The 13,569-nt window shown below is 41.5% G+C and overlaps 1 protein-coding gene across 1 annotated transcript in view; it reads right to left on the bottom strand.

Moving 5' to 3' along the window:
* CYTH1 (cytohesin 1) overlaps positions 1-13,569 on the bottom strand; it is an 84,371-nt gene that overhangs the window by 55,965 nt on the left and 14,837 nt on the right. The window contains exon 2 of the mRNA XM_069752417.1: positions 7,028-7,110. Within this exon, the coding sequence (XP_069608518.1) occupies positions 7,028-7,110 (83 nt within the window). The remainder of the gene's footprint in view (positions 1-7,027; positions 7,111-13,569) is intronic.

Genomic DNA, 13,569 nt, shown 5'->3' with positions numbered 1-13,569 from the left:
TTAATGGGACCGCGCTAATGGACAGCGTTGCACGGCGAAATTAACGCCGTGCAATGCGTCCGTTAGCGCGCCCATTAACAGCAATGGGGACGCGCATCACTAGCGCGTGCCATTTTCGGCACGTGCTAGCGATGTGCCGGTGTTTTGTGGCGCGCCGCGGACGCTGCTTGCAGCGTACAAGGCGCGCCCGCGGTCCGTTCCCCGCTCTCGCAGATCGGAGATCTGCGAGAGCGGGGACGTTTAACGCGACCCCTTTACAACACATTGCGTTAGTGCAATCCGTTTAGCGCCTAGCGCTAGCGGATTGCGCTAACGCAATCTGAACCTAGCCTAAGCCTTTAAAAAAATAAAAATATAAAAGTTCAAATCACCCACCCATTTGCCCCGTTCAAAGTAAAACAAACAAAGAAAAAAAATAAACATATTTGGTATCGCCGCGTTCAGAATCGCCCGATCTATCAACATAAAAAATGAATTAATCCGATCGCTAAACGGCGTAACAAGAAAAAAGTAAAAACGCCAGAATTATGTTTTTTTGGTCGACGCAACATTGCATTAAGATGCAATAAAGGGCGATAAAAAGATCGTATCTGCACCAAAATCATATCAATAAAACATTAGCTCGGCACACAAAAAAATAAGCCCTCACCCAACTCGAGATCACGAAAAATGGAGACACTACGGGTATTGGAAAATGATGCAATTTTTTTTTTTTTAAACAAACTTTGGATTTCTTTTCACTACTTAAATAAAAAAAAAAAAAGAACCTAGACATGTTTGGTGTCTATGAACTCATAATGATCTGGAGAATCATAAGGGCAGGTCAGTTTTAGCATCTGGTGAACATGGTAAAAAAAATCCAAACAAACAGTGGTGGAATTGCACTTTTTTGCAATTTCACCGCACTTGGAATTTTTTTCCCCATTTTGAGAACACAACATGGTAAAACCAATGGTGTCATTCAAAAAGTACAACTTGTCCTGCAAAACAATAAGCCCTCACATGGCCATATTGATGTTTTTTTTTTGCTCCCCTTCTACCCAGAGCCATAATTTTTTTTTTTTTTTTTTTAACTCCTCAAAAACGAAAAAGGGTTCCGTCATGAAGGGGTTAAAGGATATTTCTATATAGAAGATTATAGATCTCATAACTCCATTCCATTTAGGGATATGATTCTGGTAAACCTACTGGTAGCTGGAGTTAGTTGAGAGGCAATGTTTGACTTCCGTGAGTCACGAGAAATCTATAATTTACAGGGATGCCTGAAGGGCTCCTCTCCCTTTTTATGAAGACAGGGTGGATGCCTTGATCTTCTACTGAATAGTACACCAAGTGGATTTGAGTCACATGAGTTATAGGGGTTGGATGGGAAATTTCATTAAGGGATTATTATGTAGAGCATGGCCGCATGAAATGTAATATATTGAGACGAAGGATTCAAGCTCAGCTAGGATCCGATTAATTCAGTAAAATGGCTGTTCTATGGAACATATATAAGTTGTTGTGAATGCAAAATAAAAATTTTTAAATAAACTAAGATGGGTCGTGGAGACTGTACAACAATGCATGCTTTGCATCAATAACGAGGGAATGGTCCAAATTCTAAAATGTTATGTGGCATCATTCACAGGTCTATTAGCAATTTCAAGTGGGTTGGGAAAGAAGCCAATGACTTTCCAGATTTCCCACTGAACTTCCTCCCTTTTCCTCCTCTAAAGGTACCTTCACACTAAACGATATCGCTAGCGATCTGTGACGTTGCAGCGTCCTGGCTAGCGATATCGTTCAGTGTGACACGCAGCAGCGATCAGGATCCTGCTGCGATGTCGTTGGTCGGGGCTAGAGGGCCAGCACTTTATTTGGTCGCTGGCTCTCCCGCTGACATCGCTGAATCGGCGTGTGTGACACCGATTCAGCGATGTCTTCACTGGTAGCCAGGGTAAACATCGGGTTACTAAGCGCAGGGCCGCGCTTAGTAACCCGATGTTTACCCTGGTTACCATCGTAAAAGTTAAAAAAACAAACACTACATACTTACCTACCGCTGTCTGTCCCCGGCGCTCTGCTTCTCTGCTCTGGCTGTGAGCACCGGGCAGCCGGAAAGCACAGCGGTGACGTCACCGCTCTGCTTTCCGGCCCCTGTGCTCACAGCCAGAGCAGAGAAGCAGAGCGCCGGGGACAGACAGCGGTAGGTAAGTATGTAGTGTTTGTTTTTTTAACTTTTACGATGGTAACCAGGGTAAACATCGGGTTACTAAGCGCGGCCCTGCGCTTAGTAACCCGATGTTTACCCTGGTTACCGGCATCGTTGGTCGCTGGAGAGCTGTCTGTATGACAGCTCTCCAGCGACCAAACAGCAACGCTGCAGCGATCCGGATCGTTGTCTGGATCGCTGCAGCGTCGCTTAGTGTGAAGGTACCTAAGTTTGTACTTTTCTTATGTCATGTCCTTCTTCCTGCTCCTAAAAAAAAGCCAATCATCCTGTATTCACACACTTTGTGACTCTTGCTCTTATGGGATACATGGTGTTCAAAATATGCTTTAAAAATCTAACTAAAATCCAAGTGTTCCAGCATTCTGGAGCCAAACTTCATTATCTCCCTCCCTCACAACTTGCATGGTGTATCATTGTTAGGCATGGAGTGATAACTTTTTCGTTTTTTTTTTTTTTTTTTTTACCCAAATCAATTTAAAAACAAACTTAAAAGGGGTATTCCCATCTCCAAGATCCTTTCCTAATATTTAGTAGGCATAATAATAATCAAATACTTCCAATTAGAAATGTATTATAGTTCTGATTCACTATGTCGCTTACACCATGTAAAGGGCATTGCAGTAGTTTAGATATCCATGGTTACGACCACTAACAATTAACTATCACTCTGAGTGGTTGTAACCATGGACACCCAAGCCCTACATATGGTGATCGCTCTGGCTTCACAGCGCCAGAGAAGGGTGGAGATAGATGGAAAATTAGCAGGTGCAAAACTGTATATAAAATGATTGGCCACACCATAAGGCCCCCTTCACACGTCCTGGTGATTTTGATACTGGAATAACCAGTACTGGCGAGTTCAGTGTCCACGTATGTGACATTCGTATGATATCTGTGCTAGTGTGTCAGTGTACCGCCAGTGTGAGATGTATGGAATGAAATGTAGAATAGAAATTGAAGAGTGTGTTATGTATTAAAGATGTTCAAAGAAAATAACCCTGATCCTTTTACAATTCTTAAACTATTGCCCATGGTGGACTGTTTCCTACAGTGTCCCTCTTGGCCCATATAAGGGTTATTCCTAAAATAGGCAAAGACCACACACATTGCAATAATTTCCGTCCTATATCAATTATTATCGATCTAAAGATCTATTCTAAAATAATAGCCATAAGACTTCAACCATTAATCCTGAATATTATACACAAAGACCAGGTGGGTTTTGCCTTGGGAATCAGTGTCAATTATTGACAGAGTACGCTCTCAGGGTGTCCCATCCTGCTCAATGTTCAAAGACGCAGAGAAGGCTATAGACAAGGTAGGATGCGATTCCCTAAAGGCAACATTACATAAGATTGGATTAGGTGACAAAATGCTACTACGCATCATGGCTCTTTACACCTCACCTATGGCTCAAGTTAGAGCTAATGGTGGCGTTTCTAGACCATATTCAGTCTCCAGTGGCACTGGCCAGGACTTCTCCCTTTCCCCTCTTCTTTACGTGCTGCTGATGGAGCACTGGCGGACACCATTAGGGCCAACAACTCTATCTGGGATCCAGATGGGTAACAAAATACATAACATGTCCATCTTTACAGATGACCTTATATTATAAGTCATCTATCCGAGAATCTCTATTCCAGTAATTCTGTTGGAATTCAAACGCTTTTCATCACTTTCCAATTTCAACGTCGAATGTCTACAATCAGAGATTCTTAACCTAAACATACCGGAGGCCGAGGCCCTACACCTTAGCTCTCAGTTCCCCTTTAAATCGAAAAAGAGATCACATTAAATATTTAGGTATCCATGTTCCGGTTGAAACTTCTCAGATCTACTCCCTTAACTACCTACCCTTACTCTGGAATGTAGAGGAGGATCTGACAAGATGGTCTAGGCTCTCGATCTCTTGGTTTGGAGGATAAACATATTGAAGATGGACATCTAAAGCAAAATTTTCTGTTTCAGACTATCCCATATAACCTTCCTAGATCCTTTTTTTCAGAAACTTAAACTCATATCCTTTAAATTTATCTGGGGGCTATCAAAACCCAGGCTCTCACACACAGTTGTAACTTGACCCAAAACAGGGTGTGGCATAAGTGTCCTGGACTTTATGGCCTACCACAAGGTTTCAATACTTAGCTGTATCTTGAATATCATCATAAAGGAACTCAATAGGATTTGGTCTGAAGTAGAATAATATTTACATCCAACTTCACTAATCTGCTGTGAGGTAGACAAACGCTCAGATCCCAAACATCTCCTTTGTCTCCTCTTTATCGCACCTTAGTAACTATTTGGGCTATATTGGCCCACGAACATAAACTTTCACCAATTCCAGGCCCACTGTCTCCACTAATACATCTTCCACACAAACACCGTAACTTCACAAGATAATCCAATTTCCCAAATGAGACACGTTTTCTTGTCAAGTGGCTTAAAACCCAACCCTGCGGCCAGGCCTGGTTGGAGCACCGCAGTATTCATAGTCTTCTATTCAATCCCTTGCCGTGAAAACTAGACAAGATCAATACAAAAATTTGTATCGGAGAATAGCTCCCCCTCCCATTGTGTCTCTGATGTACAGGCCTGCTGAAGAGGGTGGAGACCCTAAACTCCCTAGCCCCATTCTAATTTATTTGGAAACAAGAGCTTGATGAATCTCTCTCATCAACTGAGTGGAAAAGGGCTTTTGATCTTACTCATAAGCACCCCACGTCATGTCATATCCGGAAGACTCACTACAGGATCATATCCAGGTGGTACAGGACTCCAATGTCTCAAATAAGTGATGGATGTGTGACTCTGCTATTGGCAATATGACCCATATTTGGTAGTCATGCCCTCAAATCTCCAGACTCTGGGCAGGAATGTTTTACTTCTTTAAACAAGCTTTTCTGTACCAATCTTCAAAATACTCCAGAAGCGTCTCTACTCTCAATTCAGCCTTTGTACATCTCCACTGTCAAAAAAAGGCTTTTTAGAATATTTTTTAGTAATGGCGAGACAGATTATCCCCAGACATTGGAGATCAACTACTATCCACTCTAAGTTGGAGGGGGTCGAGTCTGTGAATAACCTGATTCATATGGAAAAACGTATAATCTCTGATAGTTGGCTACGGGCAGACTCATATGATTACATGAGAGTCTGGCTGCCTTGGACCTATTTCAGAGGCTCAGCTGAAATTAAAACTTTGATAACCTCTCCATTTTAAGGACAGTGAGGAGAGGAAAAGAGGAAAGAGAGCATTTAGTTGGCCATTGAAAGTACATGGAAAGTCCTATTTTCTTCTTGTGTTACCCTCACTCCTCTCCTAATGTATATTGTCTTCCGTGACTTGAGATTTTCTTTACAGTTTATTTTTCGCTCTCTATTCCGTTGACAAATTGCTGAAGTTAAATAATGTTAACCTCTACTAATTAAGTATAAGATGTTAAATGTGTTCAATCTCACCGTTACATATAACATATATGGTGAACTGTTCAGCAGTTTATTTTTGTATATCACGTGTTATTTCTAATTTGCAATAAAAACTTTTTGTACCATAAAGATGTTCAAAGATAGTGATGAGGAACATGATAGATAGATAGATTTTAGTGTGCTATATAATCAGTGCTTTTTTTCTGTACTTGTTTTTATTTATTTTAACAAATTTAACTAATTGTGCTACAAGTAGCGACTCAAACAAGACTGCATGGAAAAATAACAGAAAACAGTATCTCAATAACATTTAAAACAAGGTAAAAGATGTAAACACAGTCCAAAGTATACTTGCTGGTTGTACGTGTCAACGTGTTTTAGAATATAACAGCATGGTGATGACTCGAACTTAAAACATTATTTGTCCGTACTGCTGAAAGAGTGGAAGTCAAATGGCACGCTGTCTCCCCTGTGGGGAGATTAGGGGATAGGGGAGACCGAGCGCCACTTGGCTTCCACGCTTTCAGCAGTACAGACACAGGTAATATGCATATTTGAACACATCTGCACTGACACTTTATATATTTGTACTAATACCATATCTGCTGGATCCATTCTTTTGCAGACACCAGGGCATTTCTCCGATACCCAATTCACCAATATATATACACACATTTTCCTAGGAGTAACTTTCTTTGTGGGGTATGCAAATGTGTATACCCACTTCTTTATATGTCTGGGAATTTGTCTGGGTTCCATGCAGATATGGGGATTCTTTCAGTGTGAAACAGTCAGAATTTGTCTGTGCAATATGACTACATATTCAGGAGATTTGTCTAAATTACAAGACAGGGTATAGGTATTCATGCAATGGTGTCCCACTACTGCAGCTGTCTTCCCTTTCTGTGTTCTATGGTTTGAGGCACCCCTTTTTAAGATCATTGGTTTTGTCTGTTAAATTTTATATTTGTTGAAATAAAGTATCTTAATTTTATCTTGTGACTATTTGATACTTCTTGATCTATATGCTGCTGAACTGCCGCATGATCAATATGGTTCTCTATGATGTGGAGTGTTGCCCGCTCCTCGTATGAGGAAAATGGGCTTGGGTATTATGCTTACTATTATGAATAGCTAACAAAAGAACCACATGAAGAACCACCCACAGGCCGCCCCAGGGCACGAGCAGATCATTAATTCAAAACTGAAACAACACCCACAAGATGGATTTCATCAACCAATCGTATCGTTTTAATCAGTATAACTGTGTCAACCTGACACTGTGTGTAAATTACTGTGCACAATCCTGCTTACAGGTTCCCTTTAAGAGCTGTGACACAAATAATTACATTCCAGGGAAACTTTATAACAAATGAGAACATTCACCTGTATATCTTCGAGCAGTTTATGCTTCCTACGCTGGATGTTCTCCAGTTCCTCTCTTTCCTGAGGCGTCAAGTCACTGGGGACTAGAGAAAGATGATCAAAGTTTATTCACCTTATTCACTTCTGATAAAAACATGTTATGGGTGACTATGTTATACCAAGTTATGCTATTAACACTAATAACTTCCTCTGCTCATTGTCTTTTCCTGAGTCACTGCTGATATACACACTCAGAACTACTGCCAGTAATGCGACATTCACACATCTCCTCTAGAATATTATGTGTTTCAATTACTCACAGCTTTCAAAATCTCTGCTAGCACGTAGAGAATGGAAAGTTGCTTATAGAGGTGCTTAGAAGAGAAATAAACTAACAGACTAACATACTCTGTACCCGAGTGAGCAGCACATTTCAGGACATATCTTAGGCTGGGTTCACACTGTGTCTGTGGCGTCCATTAGACGGACTACGGCATAACGCATAACGCAGTGTAATGTAGTCCGTTAACGCCACCATTGAATCCAATGTCGGACACATCGCTATAGCGCAAGCCCACAATGGGCGTGCGCTATCGATGTGCAGTCATTGAGTGACGGACCCCGAGACGCGGGCTGCAGCATTTCTGGGTCCGTCACCGCTAGTGCAGATAGAGCATCTGCTAGCTCTATCTGCACTAGCGCGCCATACCGGCACTTGCATTAACAGCAGCCCGTTAACGTATGTGTTGAAGGGGCTGCTGTTAACGCAATGTGAACCCGGCCTTATTCTCAAGTGAATATTTTTTTAAGGATTCAATTTTTAGTCTGCAATCAGAGATATTAATCTCTTAGTGACCGAACCAATTTTGACCTTAATGACCAGGTCAAATTTTACAATTCTGATTAGTGACATTTTATGTGGTTATATTATAACTCTGGAAGGCTTCAACAGATCACGCGGATTCTCAGATTTTTTTTTTTCAGGACATATTGTACTTCATGATAGTAGGAAAACGTCTTCGATGTGACTTGCGTTTATAAAAAAAAGGGATATGGCAAATATGTTGAAAATTTTGCAGTTTTCACATTTTTTCATGCCCTTAAATCAGAGAGTTGTGTCACAAAATCATTAATAAATAACATTTCACACATGGCAACTTATCAGCCCAATTTTGGCAACACTTTTTTTGTTAGGAAGTTATAAGGGTTAGAAGTTGCCCAGTGATTTCTAATTTTTCCAACAAAATTTAGAAAACCCATTTCTTTTAGGGACCACCTCACATTTGAAAAGACTTTGAGGGGGTCTATACGACAAAGTACCCAAAAGTAAAAACTGCACCCCTCAAGGTACTCAAAACCACATTCAAGAAGTTCATTAACCCTTCAGTAGCTTCTTAGGAACTGAAACAATGTAGAAGAAAAAATTAACATTTAAATTTTCCTCACAAAAAAATTTAACTTTAGGCTCAAACTTTTTTTTTCACAAGTGTAAGGCTATGTTCACACCTTGCGTCGGGTCCCTGCGGGTTCTCCCGCAGCGGATTTGATAAATCTGCAGGGCAAAACAACTGCGGTTCTCCCTGCAGATTTATCGCAGTTTGTTCCGCGTTTTCCGCTGCGGGTTTCCGCCTATACTATTGATGCTGCATATGCAGCAATATGCAGCATCAATAGTAATGTTAAAAATAATAAAAATTGGTTATACTCACCCTCTGATGTCCGGATCTCCTGGGCGCTGCACCCGGCGGTCCGGTTCCTAAGATGCTGTGGGAGAAGGACCCTCCGTGACGTCACGGTCATGTGACCGCGACGTCACCGCAGGTCCTGGTCGCACAGCAACTTTGACCGGACGGCCGGGTGCAGCGCCCAGGAGCTCCGGACATCAGAGGGTGAGTATAACCAGATTTTTTATTTTTTAACCCCAAATATGGTTCCCAGGGCCTGGAGGAGAGTCTCCTCTCCTCCACCCCGGGTACCACCCGCACATTATCCGCTTACTTCCCGCAACGTGGGCACAGCCCCATGCGGGAAGTAAGCGGTTCAATGTATTCCTATGGGTGCAGAATCGCAGCGATTCTGCACAAAGAAGTGACATGCTGCGGGTTGTAAACCGCTGCGTTCCTGCGCGGTTTTTCCCGCAGCATGTGCACAGCGGTTTGCGGTTTCCATAGGGTTTACATGTTACTGTAAACGCTATGGAAACTGCTGCGGACCCGCAGCATCAAAATCGCGGCGGTTCCGCGGTAAAAACCGCTAAGTGTGAATATAGCCTAAGAGGAGAAAATTAACCCCAAAATTTGTTGTGCAATTTCTCCTGAGCACACCGATACCCCATATATGGGGGAAATCTGTTTGGATGCACGGGAGGGCTCAGAAGGGAAGATGCACCATATGACGGATGCCATGTCACGTTTGGAGAGCCCCCGATATGGCTAAACAGTGGAAAACGCTCTCAAGTGACACGAATTTGGAAACCACACCCCTCAAGGATTTTATGCAGGGGTATAGTGAGCATTTTGAAGCCACAGGTACGACACAGAATTTGATAACATTAGGTCGTCATATTGAATATGTCGTCATTAATTGTGCTCGTTACTCTAGTTTGCATTGGTTGCTCGGGTATGCAACAAATATCGCGGGTGCTCGAGTGACATGCTTAGGACCCCACCCTGCATGCTTCGCTGTTACTGTTTCGTATAAAACTTTAAAAAAAAGGTAAATTATATGGTTTTGATTAGCTGCTTCTGCTGAGAATATGTAACAATAAGCTGTATAGTAGCAAGTAATAACAGTAGAAGCAAGTCACCAGACTTAATTGTGCTCAATATTAAGTGGCAAAAATGAATATAAAAACAATAGTAGGCAAAATTAAGTACGGCAGGTAGGTTCAGCCCTCCAGAACAGTCTCTCATGTGGCCCCTTGGGAAAATAAATTGCCTACCCGTCATAGAAACATCTCACTAAAAGATCTTAAATTTTAAAAAACAACAACAAACAAAAAAGCAAAACAAAAACACATGCTCTGCGTCTAAAGCGCTGCTACTTCCGGATCGTGAGCACCCAGCCTTATAAATGGCTTGCTTTTATTTGCGTGCTGAGTGGTAGATTTTTTTTTTTCTCTGCAACACCTTCTCATACAGGTTAAACAGGTTTATTTTATATTGATAGACTGGATTTTTACCGATATAGCAATACCAAATATCTATTTTATTTTTCATTTTTAACATTTCTTTATTTTTAGCTGGGAAAAAGTAGGTGGGTCATTCAAATTTTTATGTTTTTTTTTTCCTTTTTAATTTTTTTTTTGTATGAGTATAGTCTTAATAAAGGTCTTCTATAAAACACAGCCGGTGGAGTACCAAAATGGCATCAAAAGGGGCCTGCAGCAGGCCTCCAGCTCCCATAGCAACCAATGGCTCCCAATAATAGCTGCATGGGGGTGATGGGCACCTGGAACAGATGCCAGGCAAGATGGTATAAATGCCACAGACAGTAATTGACAGCAGAATATTACGATCACTGGCAGTGTACTGGCTTCATAATAAACCTAGCATCTGTCTTGTGTGGAGTAGGCTCAGCTCTTGGACCACTCCATATATCTGCACCCCCTCCAAGACATAATGGTGATTTTGGAGGGTCAAAGGGTTAATGAATGTAGTTAAATATATAAATTTTTCAAAAGTTACCATTTGCCTACAATGAACCCCTCTATGCTGATGACACACAGATCTACATCTCTGGACCAGATATCACCTCCCTACTAACCAGAATCCCTCAATGTCTGTCCACTATTTCATCCTCCTTCTCTGCTAGATTTCTCAAGCTTAACATAGACAAAACAGAATTCATCAGCTTTCCCCCATCTCACGTGACCCCCCCCCCAACGAACCTATCCATACAGTAAATGGCTGCCCACTCTCCCCAGTCCCACAAGCTCGCTGCCTCGGGGTAATCCTTGATGCTGATCTCTCCTTCAAACCACATATCCAAGCCCTTTCCACTTCCTGCCGAATTCAGCTCAAAAATATTTCACAAATCCTTCCTCAACCAAGAATCTGCAAAAACCCTAGTCCATGCCCTCATCATCTCTCGCCTTGACCACTGCAACCTCCTGCTCTGTGGCCTCCCCTCTAACACTCTCGCACCCCTCCAATCTATTCTAAACTCTGCTGCCCGACTAATCCACCTGTCCCCCTGCTATTCCCCGGCCTCTCCCCTCTGTCAATCCCTTCACTGGCTCCCCATTGCCCAGAGACTCCACTACAAAACCCTAACCATGACGTACAAAGCCATCCACAACCTGTCTCCTCCATACATCTGTGACCTCGTCTCCCGGTACTTACCTATACGCAACCTCCGATCCTCACAAGATCTCCTTCTCTACTCCCCTCTTATCTCCTCTTCCCACAATCGTATACAAGATTTCTCTCGCGTATCACCCCTACTCTGGAACCCTCTACCACAACACAGACTCTCGCCTACCATCGAAACCTTCAAAAAGAACCTGAAGACCCACCTCTTCCGACAAGCCTACAACCTGCAGTAACCACCGATCGACCAAACCGCTGCATGACCAGCTCTATCCTCACCTACGGCATTCTCACCCATCCCTTATAGATTGTGAGCCTTCGCGGGCAGGGTCCTCACTCCTCCTGTACCAGTTATGACTTGTATTGTTTAAGATTATTGTACTTTTTATTATGTATACCCCTCCTCACAATAACAATAATATACCCTAAACTAACCAGGAGTTTATGCCATTTTCTACTGGACATGTCCTCCAGTAGTTCTTGTTAGGTAGGTCGGGCATGCACATTTGTACCACTGTGTCTACAGCGTGTTGCCTGTATGTGCAGTTTGCCCATCCTGACTGAAAAGTGCTCTCAGGTGCGGTAGCACTGTTCATGTGTTTCTGCCCAAGCTACTCATTTTGTATCAGTGCAGCCAAGCGAGCACAAAAGACTATAAAGCAAAGGTGAACATGCAAAGAGTTCTGAGAAATCTAGCCTTACACAAGGTGATGCAAGTCAAAGCTTTACTCAATGTGAACAATAGAGAAAACACGACACAGATTGCACACAGTAGGTTCATCTATGCATAGTACAGAATGTATTGGAAAGTTATGAAGGCACTGGTATTTTCAAAAGAACATTACATTTTGTAAAATACCGCTTTCACTAAAGCATGAAAGGCAAGCCTACAACCTGCAGTAACCACCGATCGACCAAACCGCTGCATGACCAGCTCTATCCTCACCTACTGTATTCTCACCCATCCCTTGTAGATTGTGAGCCTTCGCGGGCAGGGTCCTCACTCCTCCTGTACCAGTTATAACTTGTATTGTTTAAGATTATTGTACTTTTTATTATGTATACCCCTCCTCACATGTAAAGCGCCATGGAATAAATGGCGCTATAACAATAAATAATAATAATAATAAAAGGGAATTTGAAGTGTTATCAGTTTGAAAATCACCCCCTAAAATACTATTTTTATTAAATTTACTGTAAGAATTGTCCAAAAAAGATATAAAAAAATGGTTTTGCCATCTGTGTAGGGTTGATACGGTAATTATTCTCCATTTATGTCCCTTTATTTATATGATCATTATAAAGGCAAATTATAGGAAAATCAAATCAGTCAAAGTAAACAGTGAAGTTACCACGGAGATAATATTCTGCTAATGGCCCAAGAACTGACATCCTGCACTTGACATTTATTATATTGATGTATAAGGGAGTGGCATTTAATGCGCTTGTCCAGATCAGGAAGTAAGGCAGCATAACATCTTCGGTATTATTTTGCTTCAACTTGATTATGTAAGGACAAATTATTACCGTATTTATCAATACAGTGTCATCATATACAACCAGCGATGAAGACTGTCATGCATCACTATCATGAAACAGCAGCACTTTCAAAAATGGGCATACATAAGAACAGAAGTGTTGATAATTCTACGAACGACTTTCTAAAAGAGAATTACAAAAACTGCAAGAAAAACTAACAGTGCACGTGATACTAGTTTAAAAGAGAACTTGTACATCCGGCCGGCAGTCACTGATAACAGCTGACTGGCAGGGGTGCCAGATGTCAGACCTCAGCCAATCAGACATTGATTACCCATCATAACGATAGGCCATCAATGTAAAAGTAGTGGACAATCTCTTTAACCCCTTAGTGACGGAGCCAAATTTTTGAAATCTGGTCATTGTCAATTTATGTGGTAATAACTCTGGAACGCTTCAACAAATCCCAGTGATTTTCAGATTGTTTTTTCGTGACACATTATACTTTATGATAATGGTAAATTTAGGTTGATATGTTTTGTGTTTATTTATAAAAATATCAGAAATTTGAGAAAAATGTTACAAAATTAGCAATTTTCAGACTTTGAATGATTATCCCTTTAATCCAGATGGTCATACCACAGCAAAACATTAATAAATAACATTTCCCACATTTCTGTTTTACATCAGCACCATTTATAAAACGTTCTTTTATTTTGTTAGCATTTTAGGAGGTTTAAAAATGTAGCAAACATTTTTCATTTTTTCAAGGAA

The sequence above is a fragment of the Ranitomeya imitator genome, chromosome 2, assembly GCF_032444005.1.
Source record: "Ranitomeya imitator isolate aRanImi1 chromosome 2, aRanImi1.pri, whole genome shotgun sequence".
In the NCBI taxonomy this organism is placed as follows: domain Eukaryota; kingdom Metazoa; phylum Chordata; class Amphibia; order Anura; family Dendrobatidae; genus Ranitomeya; species Ranitomeya imitator.
The sequence above is the reverse complement of the archived record's forward strand: the minus strand, read 5'-3'. Positions and strand labels throughout refer to the sequence as shown.